Genomic DNA, 25,669 nt, shown 5'->3' on the forward strand with positions numbered 1-25,669 from the left:
TTTACAATCAGCCAACATCCACCCAACCCCAAAACATGCTCCTTCTCATGGAGGGGAGCACAGAAAAGTTGTACATCTAATTCTGGAAGAGAGAGGGCTATCTTTTCCTTTGGGACTAATCCTTCTTTGCTGCGGTGCCAAGAACACGGGGTGTTGCGGAAGCCGACATTCCACAGTCTTCCTGGTTACCCGACTCAGCACTCAGACCACCACCTTCCCAGAAGACGACGACCATGGACGTCACTTCACAGGGCTGGGTTTGCTCCCTGCAGAGGTCTGACCCCACAAGCCCATTTCAGTCGGCCAGCAGCACCTCAGCTTCCAAACCACTCCAGCAGCTTCTCCAGCCACACACACCCCTAAACTTCCAGTTCTCTTGATGCCGTATGCAGTGAGATACGGAAGAAAAGCAGGAAAGCCTCACCAAGGTACAGCACATTATGTGTGCTTCCAAGCAGAGAGTGGGGGAATACAGCCCAATTAAGAATTTAATCTTATATGAATACTGAAAGTGTGAGAAAACACACAACTAATGTGAATTAAGCTCTACTTACAACACAGGAAAATCTATGCCAAAGGACATACTACCCAAGGTATAACCATTAAACAATCCACCAATTAAAATTTTGCTTGATCTCTGTATTTAATCACACATATTGTAATAGGGTCTTAAATTTAACATCATTATTTTATAGATTCTCAGAGTTGGAAGCCCAGAAAAGTCAGTACTGTAGACTACGTTACGCTTTTCTTTATTTATAATTTTATTGCACGCTCCTGTCACTTAATATTCTTCTATTACATCTGCATCATTAATTTTCAGACACTTGCTGGCTTGCAACACTGTCATGGGGAAAAAATGTCTTCCACATACCAAAGGCAGCTTTGTTTACCCTTGATTTATGGATGCCTCATTTGCAAGAAACCTCGTTTTCCTCCTGATTCACTGCTATTCATAATTAAAAATGCTTAAGCGATTGCATCATATGAGAAAGGAATGTAAGTTACACTGGCACGGTGTCATATACCAGCCACTAATGGGTGCTCAGGCCACGGGATCAGACAGGAGCTACTGAAACCAGAAAAAACAACTGCAAGTAACACTGCTCTCAGTGTCAGCTGTTGTTCGACACGGGTCATCCGTCCCTTTTCCTCTGCATGATTTGCTAATAGGGAGAAAACCCGCCCTGGCTGCAGAGCCAGACTCCAAGGTCTTAAACCTGCAAGTACCTGAGAATACGCTCGGCTTTACTGACACAGGGGATGGATCAAATAGTTCATGGGAGAGTGCCTTGGACATTTCAGCATACTCCGGTTTTCAAACCCACTCCCCAAAATACTGGCCTTTTACATAACCTAAGAATACACAAGGAAAGGCTTTAGAACTTCTTTAAGGCACCGGAGCTGTTGTAACAAAGCTTGTTCTTACACAGCAAACCACCTACATTCTGAACCTAACAAGGCAGTTCTTTGAACAGGATGGATCATAGAATCATAGAATCATAGAATGGTTAGGGTTGGAAGGGACCTTAAAGATCATCTAGTTCCAACCCCCCTGCCATGGGCAGGGACACCTTCCACTAGACCAGGTTGCTCAAAGCCACATCCAGCCTGGCCTTGGACACTTCCAGGGATGGGGCATCCACAACATCTCTTCCCCACCTGTTCCAGTGCCTCCCCACCCTCTCTGTGAAGAATTTCTTCCTGATATCTAATCTAAACCTCCCTGATTTCAATTTATACCCATTCCCCCTTGTCCTATCACTACAGGCTCTTGTAAAAAGTCCTCTCCCAGCCCCCTTGTAGCCCCTTCAGATACTGGAAAGCTGCAAGGAGGTCTCCTCGGAGCCTCCTCTTCTCCAGGCTGAACAAGCCCAGTTCTCGCAGCCTTTCGTCATAGGAGAGGTGCTCCAGCCCTCTGATCATCTTCGTGGCCTCCTCTGGACTCGCTCCAAGTGGTCAATATCCTTCTGATATTGAGGGCTCCACAGCTGGACGCAGTACTCCAGGTGGGGTCTCACCAGAGCAGAGTACAGGGGCAGGATACCAACACTTAAAGCTTTCTAAACACAAAAGAATATCCAACTGTTAAGCAACCCAAGTATTTGGTGCTGAAATACCTCTGGAATTTCAAGACTAACAAACTGAAGGAATGGGAGCACATTTAACTGGAGAACGTGGTATCAATATGCTGAAGTTAATTAATTAACTGATGGTTTCTCGTTATGCAATACTCACAACACAGTACATACTTTAAAGGTAAAAACAGCCTGCCCTGAAGAGCTTTCAGTTTACCAACAGATGGAGACTGAATGCCTTATTCTTTCTTTGAACACTAATTAGCAGGACTCTTCAAACTTACAATATTCTGCTACATCCTGAGACAGTATTTTCAGATATTCCATGCATCCAGGCCTTCAACGACGAGATGTCAGGCACTAAGATCTGTTCGGTATTTTCCAGGAACTACCAAATCATAGAATCATCCTCTCTGCATCAGCTGGTACCTGTAAGGCAGGGTCACCCGTGGCTGTCGATGAAGCTACCTGCAGTGACAGGCGGTACTGCAGCCCAGGCAGGACCAGCCTAGGACACTGCTACACCAGTTCAGCAGCACGAGCAAACAGAGGGTTGGCAGTGCTTGGCAGATATCCTGTTCTTACGAATACACCTGTCTCTCAAACTGCCTGTCAGGCTGTGAAGACAGACTGTACTTTCTGCCACTGCAAAGTGAACCCCATGGCCCCACGCATCCAGTAACCTGGCTGGGTTTCTCCAAATCAAAACCATTAGCATGCAAGGGCACAACTGGGCCTGGAAGAGACAAGCTGCGTAAGAAATGGACATGTTGTTTGTTTGTTTGCTCTAACAGATGAAAACATGGGGAGGGCTTCCCCACAACTCGGGGCTTACCCTTCATTTGAAAGGCATTTCATTTTCCCTCTCCTCAAAGCGTGCCTCTTGTGCACAGGAGCTGCTCCAGCAAACGCCCAGGACATCTACAGCAACGTAGCTGTTAGCTCCAAGGTAAAATCCATGCAGTTACCCCTGAATGAGCTGTACAGGTATGTTATTAATGGCTTGGAACAGCCATCAGTATTATTAAACCCCAATTCAAATACCCTAAAAACATAATTTTGCATTTAAATCCCTTGTCACTGGCTGGGAAGTACCAAAGAAGGGAACGCCTGCACAGCACATGATCGGGAGCACCGACGGCAGTTAGGGAAGGCAGAATCGTCTCTTCTTCCACTGCAGCTGCGGCAGGGGAGTTTAATCGACACCGAAACTGGGGCACTGGGACAGGTTGCCCAGAGAAGCTGTGGGTGCCCCATCCCTGGGAGTGTCCAAGGCCAGGCTGGATGAGGCTTGGAGCGACCTGGTCTATGGAACGTGTCCCTGCCCATGGCAGAGGGTGGGACTGGGGGGGCTTTAAGGTCCCTTGAACCCAAACTGTTCTGGGATTCTATGGAATCCTCATGGGAATTACTTGTTTTTCTGGACATCTGCATGAAGGTCTTGATTTCTCTAGATTTTTCTCAGATCGCCCATCACCTGAAAAACTGGGCTGCTGGGGGTCTCGGGGATCCCTCTCTGGAGCTCCTGCAGCATCTCCCACTGCACTGCACACCGCTGAGCGGCCCCAGACACGCTCTCATTTCCAAAACTGAGTAAGGAGATGGGGAAAAACGTTATGTGAGTGCAGAACAACAGTTTCAGCAAATGCAGGTGGCAGGGCTTTCGTGACACTACACTCTTTGCCAATCCTGAGCATTTCAAAGTAACTTAATTATAGAAGTATTGCAACACTTAACTCCAACAGAAATGGTTTAAAGGAAACCTGAAACCACAAGATACACGGCTGAACGCAAAATACCGATTTCATCTAATGCTCGGGCATCAAAACACATTTTTGCATTAGCCCTCAACAACAACACCACCACTGAGCAGGCTTCTCTCTTCAGCCACGGGACTAGATAGCCTTAATAAAATTATATTTTGGATGTAAACAAACTGCACATAACCCTTTGCTTCCAATTTCTCATCTCTTGCACTTTTTCAGTTTAGCCCATATGAAACTATTGCTGTGGGGCGACCAACATCCCTTGTGGTCTGCAGATCCTCTACAGGGCAGCTGCTTTAGGGAACTACAAACAGAACAAGAGGAAAATACTGTGGGCAAGATTATTTGTCATTTAGTCATGACAGGTTTGAATACAGTCTTTCCTCATTATATACTCTTTGGGCTTTCTTAGAAGCTTGTTCCAATGTTGGGAAAAAAAAAAAGCATCACGTGCTCTCAGTTTGAAACACCTTCCCACCTCTTACAAAAAGGCAGCACCACCAGTACAAGGAGCCGCACCTCAGGAGACAGGACACACGGCCTCTCACCGCTGCGCTGCCTCTTCTCAACTGTGTTCCCTTTCTCCTCAGAGGATTTTCATCACAACATTAACACTGCCAGAAGAATTTCAATATGAACAACCCTATCTGAATTAATTAGCTTTACAAAATACATTTATTGGTAGCACTCCCAAGCTGTATTACAGCCTTAGTTTACTTACTGGCTGTCAGGCAACGCTACAAGTTGCAGGCACCACTTACAGAAATACCCAGGGAAAAGAGCACCTCCTCTAGAGCCACTGATGCACTGAACAACCACTGCTTCCTACCCAGGGGAGTAGAAGATCTGGTCTACAAGAAAGCAGGGGGGGGGAGTTTTAACAAGGGCAGGGAGTGACAGGTTTAAATGGAAAGAGGGATATTGAAATGGGTCATCAGGAAGGAATTCTTCCCGCAGAGGGTGGGGAGGCACTGGAACAGGTTGCCCAGAGAAGCTGTGGATGCCCCATCCCTGGAAGTGTCCAAGGCCAGACTGGATGAGGCTTGGAGCAACCTGGTCCAGTGGAAGGTGTCCCTGCCCATGGCAGGGGGTAGCACTGGGGGGGCTTTAAGGTCCCTTCAACCCAAACCATTCCGTGATTCTATGATAAGCAGAGGGATGTGAGCATAAAGCTGTCTTCTTGCAAGCAGAAAAATGGTCCAAAATACTTAGTTGCAAAAAGCTGTGAAGGCTGAAGCAAACACATGGATGGAGTATCATCCAAAAACCTCTGCAATTTTTACAGTCACACAACCAGCAAAAGATTTAAAATTACAATTGTTTCAACCAGCGTCACAATTCTGAACCTTACTGGTAACTGCAAGTGCGTCCAAAATCATGTTTAACACATGCCAGCAGCAGCCTGGCACGCACGTGGATCCCGACCTTGGCAGCTGATGGAGGAAGAGCGATATTCCAGGCTACAGCCATTACGACTGACATGGCAGAGACTGGGAAGGAGACGAGAAGGAGGAGAATGAGCAGAGGCTAAGGAGCACTGGGAGGACAGAGCCTGGATATGGCAGGTACACTCTACATAAAAAGCAGTATTGAGGAAGGTTAAATCTGGAAAGGAAGGATCAGTGGGAGAGAAATGCCAGTAGCCCTTTTACTGGCAGAAGCCGGGAATGCAGGAGCTCCGAGCCGCTCCTCTGCTTTTTCAGTGAATGGTACAAATTTATGAGAGTTTACAGAAGACAGCACTACAGGTTTCAGAAGTAAAGCTGATCTGGTTTTAGACGACACATTCGAGGTACCAATATATTTGAAAACAAAGTTGCGTATATCAAAATTTAAAGATTTCTACAAGAACTTTATGTTGTGCCAATCGCAGGGCTTCAATCCCGCATTCTTATCTACCAACCAGAACTTTCCGCGCTCCTGGTCCTTCCCACAGAGTAAGTTGAAACACTATTAACAGTCACAGTAAGCTGTAAACAAGTATCAAAATAGACTAAGATATTGTTATACACAAATATTAACTTGATACAAAACAAGCTAAAAAAATTTCAACCCAAACCACTGTTCATAATGGAAAACTGGCATTCCTCTTTCGTTATGACAATTTTCTCCATCCAAGCATTTGCATCTTCTCCTTTTACCCGAGAAGAGAAAGATAAATGGCTTATTGAGTCACTGGCGCGTGCACAACCCTTGTGAAGAGACCACAACCCACCCATGAGCCCATTTCACAAAAACCAAGTGGTTTTAGTCAAGACACGCGCTACCCGACCAGGACAGCGATACCCATCTTCTCCACTTGTGAGATTTTGGAAGGGCTGTTCCTGAATTTCTTGGAAAGGCTCAGAAAAGAGAAGTGTTTGTTTTTAATAAGTCTACATCTCAAGTGTTTCAAGACTTTGTATTTTCCCCTCGGAGGTTCAATTCTCACAGCTGTAGGAGGCTGTCATCCACATAATTGGCTTCAGAAGTTCCTCCAGGCCCTTGATATGTTTCCTATGGCTAATCTCACCGTGAGTAATCTCCTTCAAATATCCTGTTCACATGAATTATCTTGATTAACAAACAAGGTTAACACAAAAACCCTTTAACTTGCTGACACCATCTTCCTTCCACAAAATCCGTCAATCCTGTTCTTTTGTTCCAGCCTTCGCTTTCATGTTAGAAGCAAATTCTTTTCCTACCATGCCAAATCTATTGACAAATCTACACTCCACGTGAAGGGTAATCAAGGTCGTGTCATCTTTGTATCCGATATTACTGACTGATCTGCTTATTACCTTAAAAACAAATCTTACAGGGTTTTTCTCATCATGATCATCAGTGGCAGAATATTGACTTGAGTTACCGTACCTGGATGCAAGTTTTACTCCTGCAATTTTTAAGCCAATTTCTCCATCAGAGCTTGCATACAAATGCATCCAAGGGGAACACAAAGCCCTTCTCAAGCACACTGAGCCACAGCTTACACCACTATTTGTGTAAATACCTCTAGAAAGTCAAAGCAGCAACTGCCCACCTTCTCACAGTTCCTTGGGGCTACACCTCTTTCAGGTTTGAATCTATAGAATATTTTACTTCAAAAGGATCTGCAGAAGAAAATTAAGGTTTCCCTGAAGCTCTGTTGACTCTGAGACTACTGAATGGTAGACGGTGGATGGAACAAGGCATCCAAAAGAACTTAACCAACATCTTAACCAGGTTAAGTCTATGGTTGTCTGCTGAAGTCTGCTCCTACCTGTCAAGGTAATAGAAAAAGGACGAGTATCGTGAGAAGGTACCAGGAAACACCCAGCGAGTCATCATCACCCTCCAGTCTTGTTTATGGAGACTGAACGTATCTCACTAACAACCGAATCCAACAGCAGTTTCTCACACAATTATTAAACAAAAAGTTCCTAGGCAGTTAGTTTTACAACACAATCCTGAATTCTGAAGAATTATTACCAAATAAAATAGGCTAAAAACAACAACTTTACCAGAAAAGGGGACCTTAAAACCCCCTATTGCCCAGAAAAATCAGCTTCCTCTGACTGAAAGACACCGATACCCTGTTTCTCCCATTTTATATAACACTGTTCCAGTGTTTCCAGAAAAGAAACCTCTAAGTTCTTTAAATATGAAGTGTCTGTCAAACGCTCCAGAGGACAAACATAAAATTGGAATTACCATGTCAACACTGCAGAGGGATAACTGAGAAGTGGGGGCTGTTACAAAGTACACACAAGGATTGAGTTTCAAACTAGAATCCAGTTGCTAACGATTATCTGTTTTACAAAATGCCTCCGTCTACCCAGACCTTCCAGAATGACAGTTATTCAAACCTGGCTCTTGACCTTTTCAAAGCACCAGGAGATCTCCAGATTAAAGCCTAAATTCTCATCCTTGGTAGTTTTCAGCTTCCTCACATTAAGGATTCTATTTTGGTCCTCATCCATTTTCCCCCCAGGACATCTCAAAGCCATCATCAGTCTCCTGCATCACTCCTGTGCAGATGAAACCTATCTCTTAAGCTTGCTCACCTCTGCTCACGTGCTGACGCATTTAAACCATATTCAACAAATCAAGCAGATACGCCTTATCCAATGCCGCTGTTGAATCAGCAGCAGCAAGCCTACCAAAACCAGGCTGGCTGGAAGGGTGTCTCCGTTCCCTCCAGCAATCTCAGAATACTTCAAGCATGGTTTTCTTTTAATTCCCTACGCCTGCCCACCACCTCCCTGTGGTAGGAATACAAAAGCACAGATAAACTTCGTGGGAGAGAACATTATTTGGGATTCTGATTTATTTCACTAATACCTTGCAGGTATAGGGCGGGCCTACAAGAAAGCTGGGGTGGGCTTTTACCAAGGGCAGGGAGTGACAGGACAAGGGGTAATGGGTTTAAATTGAAAGTGGGGAGATTAAGATGGGACATCAGGAAGGAATTCTTCCCGCAGAGGGTGGGGAGGCACCGGGACAGGTTGCCCAGAGAAGCTGTGGATGCCCCATCCCTGGAAGTGCCCAAGGCCAGGCTGGATGAGGCTTGGAGCAACCTGGGCTACGGAAGGTGTCCCTGCCCATGGCAGGGGGTGGGACTGGGTGGGCTTTAAGGTCCCTTCCAACCCAAACCCTTCTGTGATTCCACGATAGGATCATATGCTCATGGCATCAAGTTCTTCATCAGACAAAGAAGGATTCTTTGAATAGAGAAATGTCCTTCATATCGTCTTTTAAATGCATACCTTTTTCCATATTACAGGAAATATTTCCAAAGGTGGTCAGGCATTATTTTCTAAAAATCAGTACCTGAGGCAAGGAGAACAAAGGCAATGTTGCATTTCCTTGCAGACGTGTATTTATGCCTCCTTTCACAATGACTCACACAATCAGGAACTTGGTTGGGGTCAAGGAATAATACATAGCCTAAATATTAATTTAAATGTAATTAAAATAGTACTAATTACAATTATAAAAGAATACTACTAAATTATCCAAGGCATTATTTCATATGAAAATAATCTGTGTAGTTCCCTCAACTGAAAGACACGGGCAGGGAACAACCTGGCTATCCTGGTGCATTCCTTCATTCCCTTCCTTTTCTTGTGATCTCACTCCATGGGGAGACAATACACTCCAACAATCACACCATGTATAGGGTAACCTGCCATCAGTTTCCTCCAACAGAACTCTAACCCTTTCACTATCTAGCAACTATTTTTTCCTCATCCATAATAAAACTAGCTGTAGTCATGTGACCTAGCAACAACAGACCTGTCTTGCCTTTTTTTTTTTCCCCAAAAAAGCACAAAACACCTTAATGATGTGTTTAAGTGATTTATTCCTTAAGTTTAGCAAAATTATTTTCTCTAGGTTTCCTGCAAATATCAACCTGCCATGTGCTCACTTTGGCACTGCTGAACTTCAGTCACCCCAGGAGCTAGCTCTAGCTAAGCCAGCCTCTAGCTAAGCAAGAACAGCGTTGAAAAGTTCAGCCTGACGCGTTCTTATTAGCACCTACCACGGGATTCAAGTATATGGAAATGTATTTGAGCTGGAATTGACATTTTTATGTCTATCAACTCACAGACCCACAGAGCGGTAGGAGTTGGAAAGGACCTCTAGAGATCATCTAGTCCAACCCCCTGCCAGAGCAGGATCCTTTGGAGTAGGTCACACAGGAACAAGTCCAGGGGCTTGGGGAAGTCTCCAGGGAAGGAGACTCTACCACCTCCCTGGGCAGCCTGTTCAGGGCTCTGTCACCCTCACATGGTCACCAACTCATGCTGAGCAAAGCCCCACCGACTGATTAGTTTCACAGACACCCCAGTATAGGTGCCTTTGCGAAGAAAGAAGACATGAAGTTGGCATCCCCTCTCTCGTCATGCCATGTTGTGGCTAGAAGGAAAGCCGCCCCACTCCAGCCCAGCAGCGACAGCGTGCCGCAGGAGCAGGGGACCAGAGGCAGGAGCGAGCCTTTCCCCACTGCCCACGGGAGACGGAGTCCACCACGGAACCACCACGCCGGGGGAGAGCCTTTACTGCGTTTGAGAAGAGGCAGCAGCGCTTCTGTTAATCTCATCCCAAAATATTCAAACTGGGTACGAAGGCAAGCCTAGATTTTCTTTTTTTTTTTTTTAAACCACTCCTGCCTAGCCTAGAAGTGCAGTTTGAATACAGGGAGCAACAGGCAGCTTCAAGAGACAGTGCAGTAATCCTTGTGAGTGATGTACAAGGTCACGCAGAGTGCAGCAAGGTCCAGCTCAAGCCAAACACCACGCTTCAGTGAAAGCACGTCACAACGCGCACTGTGCTTCAGCTGTGAGATGCAGTCAGGCTCCTGTCATATGCTCCTGTAACCGATGCTGCTGGCCTCTCTTTCCTCGCTTTGCATAAAAACCCATATATGTCATTAAATAGCTTCTACCATTTGGCTAGGGGCTGTACGTGACCTACAGGCATATTTTTTTGAGACAGGGAACTCCATACAACACAGTTACACAACAAGAATTATTCAAAGAGCCCCCAAGTTAACAAGCTAAGTACAAGTTCTCTTATAAACTTAAAAAGCTAAATGAGAGTTACAAAACCCCAAAGTGCAGTATTTCACAAAGAAATTTCCATGTGCACGAAAAGTGAAAGGGGATTTAAATTACATTAGCAGAATATTTCTTCCACTATCACACTTAAAAAAACAAAATAATGAAAAAAAGACTGTAAATTTTTCAGTTTTAGAATAACAGCAACATGTAAGACAGCATTTGTTAAAAAAAAGAGAAAATATCTTGTCTTACCTTAAAGAATAACAACAAGAATTTTGCATACCTGCAGGGTGGTAGAAACATGGAATCCTTCATGAGCACAGATCCAGAAAGCAGTATATACCAGCATCTTGCAATAGTTTCTGAGCTGTAAGAAAAGAAATCATCAATATTTACTTTCTTCTTCCAGCAGCTCAAAAATACATTATCCTAAATGTTACTGTAGTAAAATAATGATCTATCATTACCCATTTGATCTGTGTACTGGAAACCTAAGAAATTTCATTGAACACTAATAAAAACTAATTTTTCACCCACACACACACAGACTTCTACATCCAGAATGTTTCTTATCCCATACAATTTGACATTCAAGTCAACTTAAAAATTTATTCTATTAAAACAAAATAATTAATTTTCAGTAAAATTCCGGTGAAAATTTCAATTCCAGTGAAAGCGTACGTGAAGCTCAAACAACTGTCTATTCGGTGCTGAAGTCGATCAGCAACTCGAGCTGGACAGCCACACTACACGGATAAACTACGAGCCTCATACACCTGACTCCAGCCCTGCGCATCCACCTCCGCACCCGCACAAGCACGGGGCGCTGTCCCCTGCTGTGCCACTCCACCCCAAACGGATGGGCAAGGCATCTGCCAACACCTCAACCTACCGCCCAGCTCTGTGGGTCCAGACCGAAGCTACCGACCGTGTTTTACCACAGGAGATTCTGCCTCTTCCTACAGCATCGCACTGACGCTTCCCATCTGCAGCCTAACATCACCTTCCTCTTCCCACAGGCAACCCCCTCACACGCACCGACCTGGTCCCTGTCACACGTACCCACCACAAACTAGCAGGTGGCACCCCCTTTAGACTCGGGGGGAGGATGTGCCTTACACAGGAAGCTAGGAGCAGCTGCAAGAGGATGAACACACCACAAGCCATGCTAAAAGGTGAGTGAAACCAAAAGTGTGTTTGCCTCCCAGCAGGAACCTGGGAAGAACCCTAAGCTGAAACACTAATCCAGCCACTGAAGAGCGGGCGGTTGAGCTCCATCACTCCTCCCATGCAGGACACTCGGCAAAGCAACCGTGCTGCGGCAGCGCCAGCTCCAGGGGAAGAGTGCCACCTACTGAGCTGTCACCACGGCTCCCACGACCACAGAGGTGACACCACCCGCTTTTGGACTGATCCTGCGTGTGAACACCCCTCTGCCATCCGTGGGAGCTGTGCTGAGACTTCACGGGCACCCCTCGGGTGTCAACACGGTACTACGGTTACTACCGCCTCCTGCCAAAGCTTTTACCCAGCCTGGCCAAGCTCGACTGCCACAACGTCTCGTATGTACAACTGCTGAAAAAGCAAGCGAGGTACTACAGCACGCAAAACCGTGGGCGTGCTACGCTTCTGCTGAACGCCAAGCCATACGGACTTACCAAAAGAGAACTTGGTTGCCCTTGTACCTCTCATAGCGGGCACTCGATGACATTATTCTGAGGGAAGAGAAGTTTAATTTCAGTTTTAATCCCCAAAGATAAGACATTAATCACATTTCAGTAGAATCGCTTTAAGGCTCTAAGACCTCAAATTCAACCATTTTTTTAGTTCTAAACAAAGCATGTGCTTAACCATAAAATTCAAATTATTACAGTGTTCTTCCTTATCCAAACAGATGATATACAGCGTGTTCTCTGAGTGTTTAAATCACTCCCACACACTGGAATTACCCATAGCAACAGAACTGAAGGAACTAACACACTTCCAACACACTTTCTGTGCTTTGTTGGCCTTCCATTTTACATATTCTGAGATCACTCGAGTGTCTGAAGCATCGAACAGCTTTTGTAACCTAGAGTTAACACAGGGCACTGTCTACACAGTCCTTTGTAGAAAACAGGAGTAAGCTCTGCCTTCCTTCTTTGCAGAGCTAATTAGTTTAGATCCCGTGCCACATTATTGTAGTGACTTAGCCCTGCAATGGGCTGGGCTAACGTTCTGCCACCGCGAAACGCGGGCAGAGGAAAGCTTTACTCTTCTCCACATAAATCCAGTCACAGATAACAGTTGTGCTACGCAACGCTTAGTAGCTCCATAGTACTTTACCTTAGCTGATGTTCCCTGAAATGCGAGAGTATGTCCAGTCCATGAAGGAAAGAATAGATAGTATTTAAGTCCTAAAAAGAAAGAGAAAAAAAAAAGGTATGAGCAACTCCACTCACAGCACCTAATCATCCAGCATTACCTTCACAGATCCTGCAAGAAGGTACACAGACCTACGAGACATAATTCTAGAGACAAAGCCCAAAATACTAGATAGGCCAGGACACACGCAGCCTTGAAGAACCCCATCCATGCTTCAGCTGTGGAAGTGAAAAGAGTAAAATCCAGCTGATGCATGAACATTTCCCTGAAAAGATTTATTAAAAATATCTCTGAAACTATTATTTGCATGAACGGATACAGCAGCAACACATGGAATAAGCTAAATAATGCAGTGGCATTTATCCAAGCTCAAAAATTGTTGAAACCCTGTAACACCTCTTTAGAGAGGGAGTTTTGCAAAATGAGTTTGCTAATAGCAGAGAACCCTAGAGAAAACCTAAACTGTATGGTCTAGCCACTATATATGGTGGAGACAATGACAGTGCCTTTTCATAGCAAAAGTGTTGTGATTAGGGAGAACAAGCTATTTCACATCCACCTCAGATCCAGCTGGTAGCCCTACTACAGGCTCTACTCCATTCTACTGCCTCTCTCAGTCCAGTCCTGGACCGGAGGCCAACAGTAGAACTTACTCCAAAATAGCAAAGAGGGAGGCAACGAAGTTTTAGATTTGTGTCCCACCTCCTGCTACAAAGACTCAGCATCACATCCGCACCATCCATTAGCAACCACAGAAGCCAACAACATTTTTGAAGCAACAGTATTAAAACATGAAGATTATTTCATTTTAAAAAGTGGACTTGACACAGAAGCTGCGATTAGGAGATCCAGCTGTTTAAACTTCTCACTACACAGGATCCTCCTCAGTCACTAAAATATCTGTGCTGATGGGGCAGACCACATGCTGGGGAAAAGCTCACTGGGGCTATTCATCACTTCACTGACTCCCTGAACAGGTGGGCTGGAAGTGTTAAACACACGCACAACCAAATCATTATACACCCCATAGCAGCCTCTCCAGCCTGGCCTTGGAAAATATGCCCTGAATTTTCAAGCGCTGCATTTATACAGTGTTTACAAAAGATAAATCAATATGAATGCTAGCCGCAGGATTGACAATGGATTTACTTCAGAAAAGTTCTTTGGCTTAATAGTCAATGTTTAGAAATAACGGACACAGACCGTTGTACCAAATGAAAGGTCACACGTAATTGCAGGCCATGTAAAACCAATAAAACTGATTTCTTTCTTTTTTTTTTAAATGTCATTACCAAAGCCCATGAAAATTAAACAGAAAGCCCGAATGCTTAACACATATTTATAAAGCACCTATTTCACACAGTCCAATCTCCTTTTAATCCAACAGCTGTGAATTGCCACAAACTTGACTTTTCTTAGTGAAATGCCCATGAGCACCAGCTCTGAATCACACTCCAAACACTCCACTTGCTTGTGATGACTGCCTGGCAGCCAAGGGTCACTTGAGGTATGGGACCAGCTCGGTTACTGAGCTCTCTCCCTTTCGGGGAAGGGAACTGCCTCAACTTCACCAGAAAACATTTGGCGCAGGAATGTGGCAACAATATCAAGCAATCCCAGAAGGGTTTGGGCTGAGGGGACCTTAAAGCCCCCCAGTGCCCCCCCCTGCCATGGACAGGGACACCTTCCATAGACCAGGTTGCTCCAAGCCTCATCCAGCCTGGCCTTGGACACTTCCAGGGATGGGGCATCCACAGCTTCTCTGGGCAACCTGTCCCAGTGCCTCCCCACCCTCTGCGGGAAGAATTCCATCCTGATGTCCTATCTCAATCTCCCTCTTTCCGTTTAAACCCATTACCCCTTGTCCTGTCACTCCCTACACTTGCAAAAATTCCCCCCCAGCTTTCTTGTAGCCCCCCCAGGCACTGGAAGGGGCTCTAAGGTCTCCCCGGAGCCTTCCCTTCTCCAGGCTGAACCCCCCAACTCTCCCAGCCTGTCCCCATGGCAGAGGGGCTCCAGCCCTCGGAGCATCTCCGGGGCCTCCTCTGGACTTGCTCCAACAGCTCCGTGTCCTTCTGCTGTTGGGGGTCCAGAGCTGGAGCAGAACTGCAGGGGGGTCTCCCCAGAGACAAGTAGAAGGGGCGAATCCCCTCCCTCACCCTGCTGTCCACGCTGCTCTGGATATCACCGCTTCTCTAGACACCATCCAGTGTCTCAGTAAATAGTACCTCGGTGGTTAAAGAATTTATGGAACCACTGAAATAAAACCCGTGCTCCACAGTATTCCTCCTCCACCTGGAAGTCTCTCCCAGCCCAGAGGAGCACTCAGATGGGTATAAAGGGGGAAAAAAAATCAGCATTTGGTGTCACAATTAAAGCTGAATTTTTCAGTCTTCATAACTCACTGTGTTTACATATGCTTTCCCACATTCTTCTCCATGACTGAGACAAAGATATAACATAATGTCTTTAAAATATGGTTTAGATTAGCCCTCTATTTTTAAGAGGTACAGAAATTTGTAAGCAGAAAAAAGCTTACGTTCATGTTTAATCACAAAGTTTAAGATGTACCTATGAAAAACCACCACATCCTTACTTGGGAATTACTCTCCACAGAGCACAGCCCCTCAGCAGGTTACTTCACCATGGGCTGTTTCCTGCAGGCTGACTGGGCAGGGCTACGGTACCTACTCACCATGCTTATTTCAGAGTTTGACGCATAAACAGTTGGTAAATTCAGGAGATAAACACTTGGTTAAAGGGATTCATGCCTGGGAAGCATCCTTCAGCTCAGACTTCAGCTGTTGAGACATGCAGGGGCAGAGAGAACAGCTGAGCCAGAGCACAGCACTGAAAAGGGAAGGCAAAGCTTCCTACTCCCTCATCACCAGTGAGGGCATTTAACCTTCCCTGGCCCATCTTACTGCTTTAATGTTGATAAATCAACTAAGAACCATCACATTGTTCACTACCCACCCACTTCAACAAGCTGAATGCGTTAGCTACTCACATGCCAGTTCCTATAGGTGCTTTTAAATCGGGATCTGTAACACTCTCCCTAAAAATAACTGACTTCCGAAGCAATCACCTCTCCTAATTAAGCAGAGCAGGGGATTTTCTTGGGTGCCACTGAGCACAACAGCTAACTCTGAGATCACGTCTCCCCGGAAGGTCGGAGGGCTGCCTCTTTCCTCCTGGGCACCGATGCTTTTTTTGTTTGTTTAAATAGATTCTTAAATTCTTCCCGGAGAGAGTTAGGGAGGCACTGGGACAGGTTGCCCAGAGAAGTGGTGGATGCCCCATCCCTGAGAGTGTCCAAGGCCAGGCTGGATGAGGCTTGGAGCAACCTGGTCTAGTGGAAGGTGTCCCTGCCCATGGCAGGGGGTGGCACTGGGGGGGCTTCAAGGTCCCTTCCAACCCAAACCATTCTGTGATCCTGTTTGCTACAGGGCACCAGGCAAAATTCTTCTTGTCCCTCACACGCCACTTCAAAGTCTAACAAGGGGGGTTACATGCAGCTCATCAGCCCAGTCTACCCTGATAACAGGAAAATTTCACATCAGTTGCACTTTGTGAAGCTTCTTCCATTACTCCCACCTTGATTAAGAAAAAATGCTTAGAATAAAACTGAAATTATGTTCAAGAGACTACACTTTGAGGCTTGTTTTATAGTTTTGCAAGCAAGGAAGACAATTTAATGCCATCACAGCCAAAGGCAGCGAGTGGCCGATGACGGGGAGGTGCTGCCACCACCTCATGGACTCACTGCCAGCCTGGCAGCACCCCAAAATCCCCCCCAGTCAGAGATGGAAGCCTTCACTTCTCTAATTCAAGCTTTATAAAACTGAAAATGGGATTAGGTGGTGTTCTTTTTAAGGATGGATTTGTGTTGCCACACTAGTTATAAAAGGCAGACAGACACATAACCACAGTACAAAGGGTAGAGACCATTTCCACAGGTGAAAAGAAAGGGTTATGGAAGGATGGAGCCAAAGGGCAACAACTTGCATGACAACAGCAGGACGCACAGTTATTTGCTGGAAAGCTGCACACCCTTTCCATACCCTTCCCTATAATCTCAGTACATACTTCTTTCTGCCAAAACCAAACCAAAACACAAATAATTGATGAAAAACAACTTCCCCACATGTCCTACATTAGGGACCAAGGTCAAAGTTACTTTATTTTGCAATCTTTATTTTCAGAGCTATACATCAGCTGATAATAATAGCTTCAACCGTTGACAGAAAACCACCTTGCCTGGGTTATTTAACGAGAAATTATCTCACAGTTTCTACCCAACTAGGTAAAAATGCAGCTCCAGTGAGCCAAGGGAAGGAGGGGAACCGGGCAAAGAGTGGAAGGAAGCAGGCCACGCAAGAGTTGTTCATCTTGCAAGGAAGGAGGTGTTCTAGACTGAGAGTCAAAACACGAGCACGGGGACCACAACTATTCCTGCACAAAGGCGCTCAGGGTGCCTTTTCTTTTTGCCTCCAGTTATGGCACTGAGCTCACGAGCAGAGATGCTCTCGGCTGCTACCTCTGTTTAAAAAGCAGAGAGCACTTGTTTTTTCTTATTCTTCACATGTAGAATACACGGTATAAAACAGAGTGGGTTTAAGGGAAGTGCAGAAATCAAGGGATTGCTCTGCCCCGGCACTGTTATCGCCAAACCCGGCACAAGGAACGCCCGGCCTCGACACGCCAGCAGCCCCCAGCTCCACTCAGCAGCAGCTTTTATCACCCCTGCACACACATCCTTCCGACCAAAAGCTTAACCAGCGGCTAAACCAAAAGCGGTGTAAAAACCATAGAGATTTTAGTAACAGTATAGTGCTATATAAACCAGCTTCTATGATATCATCCACACCCCGATATACCATGAAGCGAGGCACTTGAGTAACCAGAACGCTTCTCGTTTTCCCTGCCAGATGCCAGCTCACGCCATTACCGCAAGATGCCAGAATTACAGAATAAGGGAAAATAAAGGCAGCACCAGTAGCATCGACTGAAAACTCATCACGTGAAAGCAAACCGGGTAACTACTACCATCACCCATTTACCCCAAATCACTATGGTGAAATATTAATTTCTTAGCAACTAAGATGGAATTTCTAAAAATAAAGTCAGCCAAAAGAGTCATCATGAGAATATAATCGAACCTCAAAATTGCTGAGGAAGTGGTGATCACCCCTAGCTTCCTGATCAGCATCTTTTTTAAAACACAACCAAGATCTGGGGGCTTCTGAATGAGTACCGCAGCACGAAAGCAACAAGCGCTGCTGGAAGCGATCCTTTCCCCCACAGCCACCTCTGCGCCAGCAGCACGCCAAGCCGTGCCACAGCCTACCTACCCTTTTAATAAAGCAGGAAACCTGATGAAGCCTAGGTTATTAGCATCCTAAGGCTAAAGTGATTTATGGAGCCGCCTTCCAAGTTTATTTGAGTTAACTCTGAACAATTTGATGTCCACTCTCAAATGAGTTTCTCTCTGCCTTATCACCTGAGCTGATGAGCAAAAGTTGTGGCTTTGGACCGTTTCCTTCTGCTTCACCCTCTTCTCCCGCAATCTTTCACTTTTAATCCAAGGAGTAACTTCACAAAGCTGGGAATTAAGGATCCAATGGGATGATGGTGGTCTCGAGTATGGAACACTGAACAAAGGGGTTTCCAACCAACAACAACAAATCCAGCCAGTACAACCGTAACTCACATGAGCTGCAGGCATACGCTGGAAGTCTGCAACAAGGTCCAAGACAGATTCCCCTGCAGTGTTAAAAGTGGGCAAAAGCAGCATGACGCTCTGGAATGAGGATGAAATCACTGCGCCATGAGCAACTTTGCTCTGACAGACATAAAATGAAACCCTGATGCTTTACTTGACGTGACCCCAGCCAGGTGTTCCAGTAACACACGATTATTTTAACACTAAGCAGGAAACGTGTTCTATTTCTAAGGAAAAGAAATTGTTCCGAAATGACCTCATAGTTGCAAATTCTGGTAACCCTCAACAAGAGCCATCCCCAGCAACTGCAGGTATCAGGCAAGCTGAGGAAGCCATAAATCCCCGCAGACTCCCTGTAGCACTGCCCGGCACGTTATGTGCTTCGTGCCATGTGAAAGAGGGAGAGAGCACAGTCCCCAAACCTCCGCATCCAGGCACAGGCACCCGGCACTGATGTGGGACAGCTGCACGCTGCAGCCGGTGATCCAGCAGACTCCTTCCAGCTCCTGATCCCCATGAGCTTGGACTCCATAGATGCCCCTAGATGCACAGTGAACCTTAGACGAAGGGGCTCAAGGAATGCAGACAATCAGGTAGCGTTCAGTCAGCCCAGGGTTTTGCAGAAGGAACAAGAGCAGAAACTTGCACTGCAGTACCAGCACTTCAAAGACACACGTAAAAAAGAGCTGCGTCAGCAAGTTCCAGACAGATTGCTCTCACATGCAAACCTGTCCCAAAGAGCTACGCAAAACCTGTCTCTCAATTCCACCCCAAACACATTAAATTCCTGTTGCAAGAAGAACATATGCCTGGCTCACTCGATGCTCCCCACACCCAACCCACACGGGCTGCCAAGCCACCCAGATTCCCTGGGACATGTACAAGAACCTGCGTCTTCCAGAAGCGCAAAGGACGGGTCACGGGATCTTGCATCCATACTTTTTCCAAGGTAAGGCCAGACAGCTGCCAGGATGCATATTTTAAGTGCTTCAGAGCAAACGAAAACGTTAGTATCTTCTAGAGATCTGTCACGGAGTCAGCTGCATCACAGAGAATTTACAGACACATTTCTGCCTTAGAAACAACTTAAACCATATGGTAACAGCTTCCCAAATTCCACTGACATTCAAAAAGACCATCAGGAACAAAATCTTCCCTGGAAGGAAGCTGCATGGTTGAAAGCTGTCACAACCTCACTATTCGTTTGTCAGAGCGCTACTTCTTTCTCTTCCTGAGCTAAGGATGGGAACAAGGCTGGAGCCAAACTCCAGCACAATCAAGCACTCACTTAGTATCAACGAGGACTTTAATATGCTCCTGGGCAGTGGCATTATTTAAAGTGCCTAGATTTCAGTAAAGCAAACAGAAGGCATTCTTGGAGCACGGAGAACAGGTTGTGTAAGCTGTAAATCAGAGGCTTTCCTCCAGCCTGCTGCCATCGCTTGCTTCAGAGTGATTCAGCAGGCTCCTTCTACGGACTGAATGCATCTTTTATTAGGAATCCTGTCAGGCTCAATAAAGACTTTGTCACCCTTGGGGGGCGTAGCAGAAGAGAGGAAATGTTACTCAGCATGGTTTATGGTTTTCATTGCTTCCCTTCCTGTTACTTCATCGAAGGCTGGAATCCATGCTGTTTCCTTTATTCCCTGTTTAAGGCCAGTTGCAAAAATAGTAGTCCCAAATTCTTTCCTGATAATGTAATACCAGAAATAAAAAAAACACAGAAACACGCTTTAGGTCTCTGATTCACTTTTTACAGATTCAGATCTCTACACAGACAATTCATCCACATTAGTGATGCTGGTTCATGAAGCCCAACCCACACCCCTGAAGCCAGATGAACACACCATCAGCTATCCCTGAAATCTGCGGGAGGAACAGTCAACTACACTTAAATGTGCGTAGCAGAGGGTACGGTCCCTTGACTAAAAGGAAGGTGACGAGATGAACCACAAAGCAACTCCTCCGTCTTAATTATTTACTCCCCCTGTTCTCCCGCACAGACACTCAACAGAAGTGTAAGTGGAGCAAAAGAACAGGACTCTTCACTTATTCCCTTTAAAGTATCCTCCTGTTTAGCTGCAGGCCATTAAAAAAAGATTTAAATACAAGCAGTGAGGCACTTCTAGGGAGGCGAATGGATGGATCAGTCAGATGAATGAAAATGTTCTCAAAGGACTTAAACTGTCTTGCAGAGAATGACGTAGTTTAAGCAGCACTCAAAAGGAAGGCAGCGTCATCATGCCATCTAAGAAATACCACCAATGCAGAAAGCCTAATTAAAGTACTTCCCATAAAACACACCAGCGGCAAGCTCCTGCATGAGCTGAAATCACTGCCTGGGACTGCACCTGTAACATCTGTGTAAAACAAACTGGTTCAGCCACTTCAGAGCCAGATTCTGCCATTCAGAAAAACCAGCACAGATTCCATACAGAAGTATTCCGTCAATAGTAACAGGTGACGGTTTTCTGGCCTCAGGTGCCAGTCTGTTCCCCGTAGGCATTTGGAGCAACACTGAGTATTCCTATTGCTGAAAATCATAATTCACTTATTATGGCTTTGTAACGCAGAATCACGGCTCCTCATCCACTGAACTGCTTCAAATGACCAAGAACTTGCTTTCTCAGATTACAGCCCACAACCTCCTACCCGACAGCTATGGGCTGTATTATGACCATGGCACAGGACTCCTGCCACAACTCCAACCTTCACGTTTACCCATACAGATGACAGATATTGGTTTTTCCAAGTGAGGAAATGTCAGCCTAGTTATTACATCACCTTTCTGTAGGAGAAGAGAGACATAAAGGGACCCCATTTCACTCTTTTGTGAATGCAGGAAGCAATTACAATTGACAGAACCAGTTAATGAGTATAGCTACAAATAGGAAACTAAAATCTGGCTTTTTTTTTTGCAGACTGTCAGAAATAACATTTGTGTGCTTGGACTTTCACCTTTTTTTTTTTCCCCCCTGCAAAAATATCAAGTCTCTCAATGTGGCTAATACAGTTTCCTTCTATATTACTTCCTTATATTCCCTTATAACATGCACACAGGGCTACAGACACAGACTCAGGAATTACATTCCACTCCTAGGAATAGAAGTATCCTCAACAAAATCTGAAAAAGTCAGATCTTCTTTAGGAACAGAGACCCTAGAACCACTATTACAGTCTATTTATAGACTGAAAGTACCTCCATTCAGCAGAATACTTCTGAGAATTTAAAAAAAAAGCAAAGTATTTTTACATGAAAATAAAACAAAAAGTTTCTCTATCCACCAATAGCTCCCACACCCAATAGAGATAAACACCTTCCACTTAAGAGCCCTGGACTATGTTGATATAAGACTTTAGCAGAAAGAAAAACATTTAAAGGAATGAGGGAGGGAAAATTTTATATTATTTTTACTGCTGTTTCATTAACTGAGTCAGCATTTCTGGAAGCCTGACTTCGACAGAGAAAAAACTTCCTTTGGAAAAGCTGATTTTGCAGAGTGAAATACCAAGGGCCCTGAACTGGAGAGACAGGAACATCAAATGCCACTGCTTCAAAGCAAGCAGTTTATGGAGAGTTTTGAATATCTGAAGCACAGTTCAGTCCTTATCATAGTTCAGAACAAAAGTACAGCTATGAAAAAGTATCTTCAAGTAAAACATTACCATAAAGTTCCCAGACACTCATTACTTGAGCTCTACAACATCTTTCAGACCTATATGCTGGTAACAGAAAACCAAAAGCAAGCTGCCTTGGAAACACTGAGCTCCTAGAGTTCAATAGGATGGGAAGCTCAGAATATTCAAAATTAGATCTCAATGCTTACATCTGTCAGAGCTCAGGATTTTATAACCAACATTTTTTCAGCAAGAGATCAAAGACCATAAAAGCAGCCTCCTTACCCAGGCTCTTGAAAAGACACCCAAAACCAACAAGCAAAACAGGCAATTTCAGGCTTCCAGTTCAGCCAGCGCTCTGCTAGTCCCAGTGGCTGACTACTTGTCAAAATTAACAGTCTCCCTTCCAGGGGACAAGCATCCATCAATCAGCAATATTTCAGTTAGAGCGTTGTTGTCGTAACTCCAGACACATCACCTTGCCTGATTCACAAAGACACTCCCTGCTCTTTTAAGAGGAGCAGGCAAGAAAGCACCAACATCTGAAACTGCCTTTAAGGAAAGAAAAAAAAAAAAAGGAATCGTGAGAGGAAAGGTCAGAACACTGAAATGCCAAGAAAAAAGGTAGATTCTTATTTAATAAGAAATTTGGTACAGAAACCTGGGGATGGGGAGAGAGGAGGGGAGGATGAAACCCAAAGGTCAATTCTATGCTCCTTGGTAATGACAACTTGGGAGTACGTACACGGTTCCATGATGTTGAACATCTGAGTTCCTCACCTATGTGCAACTCTGCTCCTATTGTAGGGAATGCTCCGGAGTTTGTTCTCTTTCCTCCCTCTTGGACTAGAGCTCCACCAGCTACTAATGGAGATTCAACATTCTATTTTACCAAAATGGCACCCCGTTAACACTAAACGAGCTCCTATTCTAAGAGATGAGCTCCAGCATACATGCTGCATACAAATAAAAATTAAAAATAATATAAAAATAATATAAAAATAAAGCATTAAGCAACTGCTGTTTCACATCTAACACATGACCACACTCTCTCATAAGGATTTCCTCACTTATTTTCATCATGCTTTGCCCAGCGTACCGCTGCAGCCAGCGAAGGTTTCTGTAAGGTTCCATACCTGTTGAACAGGAGCTGTAGTTATCTCAAGCAGGGAGAGACAAACAGACAGAATAATGACACTTTACTGCAGCTTGTTTCCACCAGATTGGTCGTCAGATTTTTAAACAAATGGATGAGAATACTGTTATTTTTATAGTGGCACTGCTATGTGCTTTGCAGTATGTAATTTCCTATTTCTTCAACAGCTCAAGCAAGCAAAGATCACGTCTGTCAGGAAATTAAGTCCTGCTTAATAAATAATTGTGAAGACACAGTGAGATCTGTTATCAATATGGTAACTTAGGTCACCCACTCAGTACCTAGGTAATAGAGAGGAATACAGCTCTACAAACTGTCTCAAAAAGTTTTGGTGCATCAGTAAAATATTAGTCATCACACTGCTTCTAACTAAAATATTCAGTGTTTTCATTCAACATTGATGAGAATGCACCAGACCATTAGAAAAAACACATGAGAATGAGATTATAATTGAAGAATAAAATAATCACACAAAAGTAAAGCTCTCCTATAACCTTTTTCAATAAAACCACGGGAGAAAAAAAGAAAAATCAAGCTCTAGCTATTTTATTCACATAATAATGCCATTATGAACTATGAAACAGTTCCAGTAGACGACAACAGTAGTATGTTTCCCGGTAATTCCTCCTGCACGCTGGTGTTAGGGTACCCAAGCACTACCAAACACAGCAATCCCGGGAAGTTACTGTACAGTAGGCTATGTCCTGGAGAGAAGTAGTTTATCTCAATGCAGATTCCCACGATGAAATTCTACTACTGCCGCAGCTACTACAACATCCTCTCACATGTACCCCTGTGTACGTGTGTATCCATATACAGGCAAACATACACGTATCCCTCACCAAACAGCCAAGTGTCACCAGTAGCTCTGAGCATCTTGTAGCAAACACACAAGCCAGACCATAAGCAGTAGGGCACTACTGCTACCTCCAAATGGAACCCACCACTGCAAAACTCTAAAAACTCACCCTGCCACTGCCTCACGACCTACTTTTGTAGTTCTGAACCATACCTGTGCCACAAACCACAGAGAAGCTGACTGATCCAAACTGAGGAGTTGTATTCTGTGTATACATATTCACATCTCTTGAGTTGACAGGCTTTAAGTTTGAAACCAAATCAACATAAATATCAGAGATAGATACCTGTGCACTTCCCTAGTAATTACAGTTGACCACTGATGCATAACATTACAAAGGAAATAATTCTAATTAAGAAAATTAACAGCTTCAACATTAGGAGAACCAACAAACGAGTGAACTGCCAGGGACTGAATCAACTGTGAGGTGATAATGTTACTCAGGAATTTTTAGCTCCAAATCCTGCAGCCTACCCACCAGGAACCCAGCTTCCCACAGCATAACACGCTTCATGACCAGCGTGCATGAGCTATAGACAGGAAGCAGAGCAACTGCCTTCTCCATCCTAAATCAGCCAGGTACTAACTGATTACACGCAAGACATGGGTTACTTCCGCTGGGTTGTAGTACATGAGATATGGAAACTTCTCCAACCAGCCATTCCGTGCTCAGAGACTGAAAACTTGAGAAGCTACAATCACCTCTGAATAGAAACCCAAAACAAGCCAATCTCAACATTCTCATTCCTATGAAACCACGACCAACATGTTGTAATGCAACATTCAGCGATTCCTCCAACACCTCACTCTTCCAGCGTTATCCAACCACAGCCCCTACGGAGGTACAATAAACCTGCTTTTAAACAAATCATTCTTTCATCTAAAAGGATGAATTCTGCCTTCAGAGAGTAAGGCCACAATTATTCACTAAAGATGAAAAAACCCTAATACTAAACTTAATCCGAGTATCAAACTTAATTTAATGCATTGGAGGGCTGCTTATGAGCTTAAGACTCAAACTTTTGACTCATCAGCTCACATTAAAGGAGAAGATTCACGCTGGGCGAAAGGCGAAGTCTGCACCCAGAATGCCGCAATCAAAGATTACGACACCCCGATCTCCGGACAGTCACGCTTGTGACTACAGAACACATTCTAGATCCCACCCTGCCGGAGAAACGGAAGGATGCGGTATTGCAGTTCAGACATTTTACACAGTAATACTGAAAATTAGGACACCTCTGCTGTGTTTTCTTGAAAAGCAGTGCATTTAGAGTGTACTAGCCTCTCGTTCAAGCAGCTAGTTCACTGCAGTACTCACTCGGTGCATCCTGCACAGGTGTCAGGGGGGGAAGACCTGTTATCTAAAGCTTCCACACCATTACACAAGCATTCACGACCGTGAGAGCTATAGCATTACTTCAGGTCAAAATATGTAAGAGAAAGGTTTGACTAGAGCTTGGGAAAAAATCAAAGCAACATTATTGTGACACTAAACACTGAAGTCCATGAGCTCCCAATTCTACGTCGCCTGATTTGGTGGATTTGAGACCTAAACTCTCCAGAGACCTGAACTGGGGAA

The 25,669-nt window shown here is 44.8% G+C and overlaps 1 protein-coding gene across 1 annotated transcript in view; it reads right to left on the reverse strand.

Moving 5' to 3' along the window:
- The window catches only part of RAPGEF6 (Rap guanine nucleotide exchange factor (GEF) 6), a 96,606-nt gene that overhangs the window by 57,491 nt on the left and 13,446 nt on the right, over positions 1–25,669 (reverse strand). Inside the window, exons 2-4 of the mRNA XM_010160133.1 lie at positions 12,691–12,761; positions 12,024–12,080; positions 10,649–10,732 (exon numbers count right to left, since the gene is read on the reverse strand). Coding sequence (XP_010158435.1) covers positions 10,649–10,732; positions 12,024–12,080; positions 12,691–12,761 — 212 coding nt within the window. The remainder of the gene's footprint in view (positions 1–10,648; positions 10,733–12,023; positions 12,081–12,690; positions 12,762–25,669) is intronic.

The sequence above is a fragment of the Eurypyga helias genome, unplaced genomic scaffold (assembly GCF_000690775.1).
Source record: "Eurypyga helias isolate BGI_N326 unplaced genomic scaffold, ASM69077v1 scaffold5621, whole genome shotgun sequence".
Classification (NCBI taxonomy): Eukaryota; Metazoa; Chordata; class Aves; order Eurypygiformes; family Eurypygidae; genus Eurypyga; species Eurypyga helias.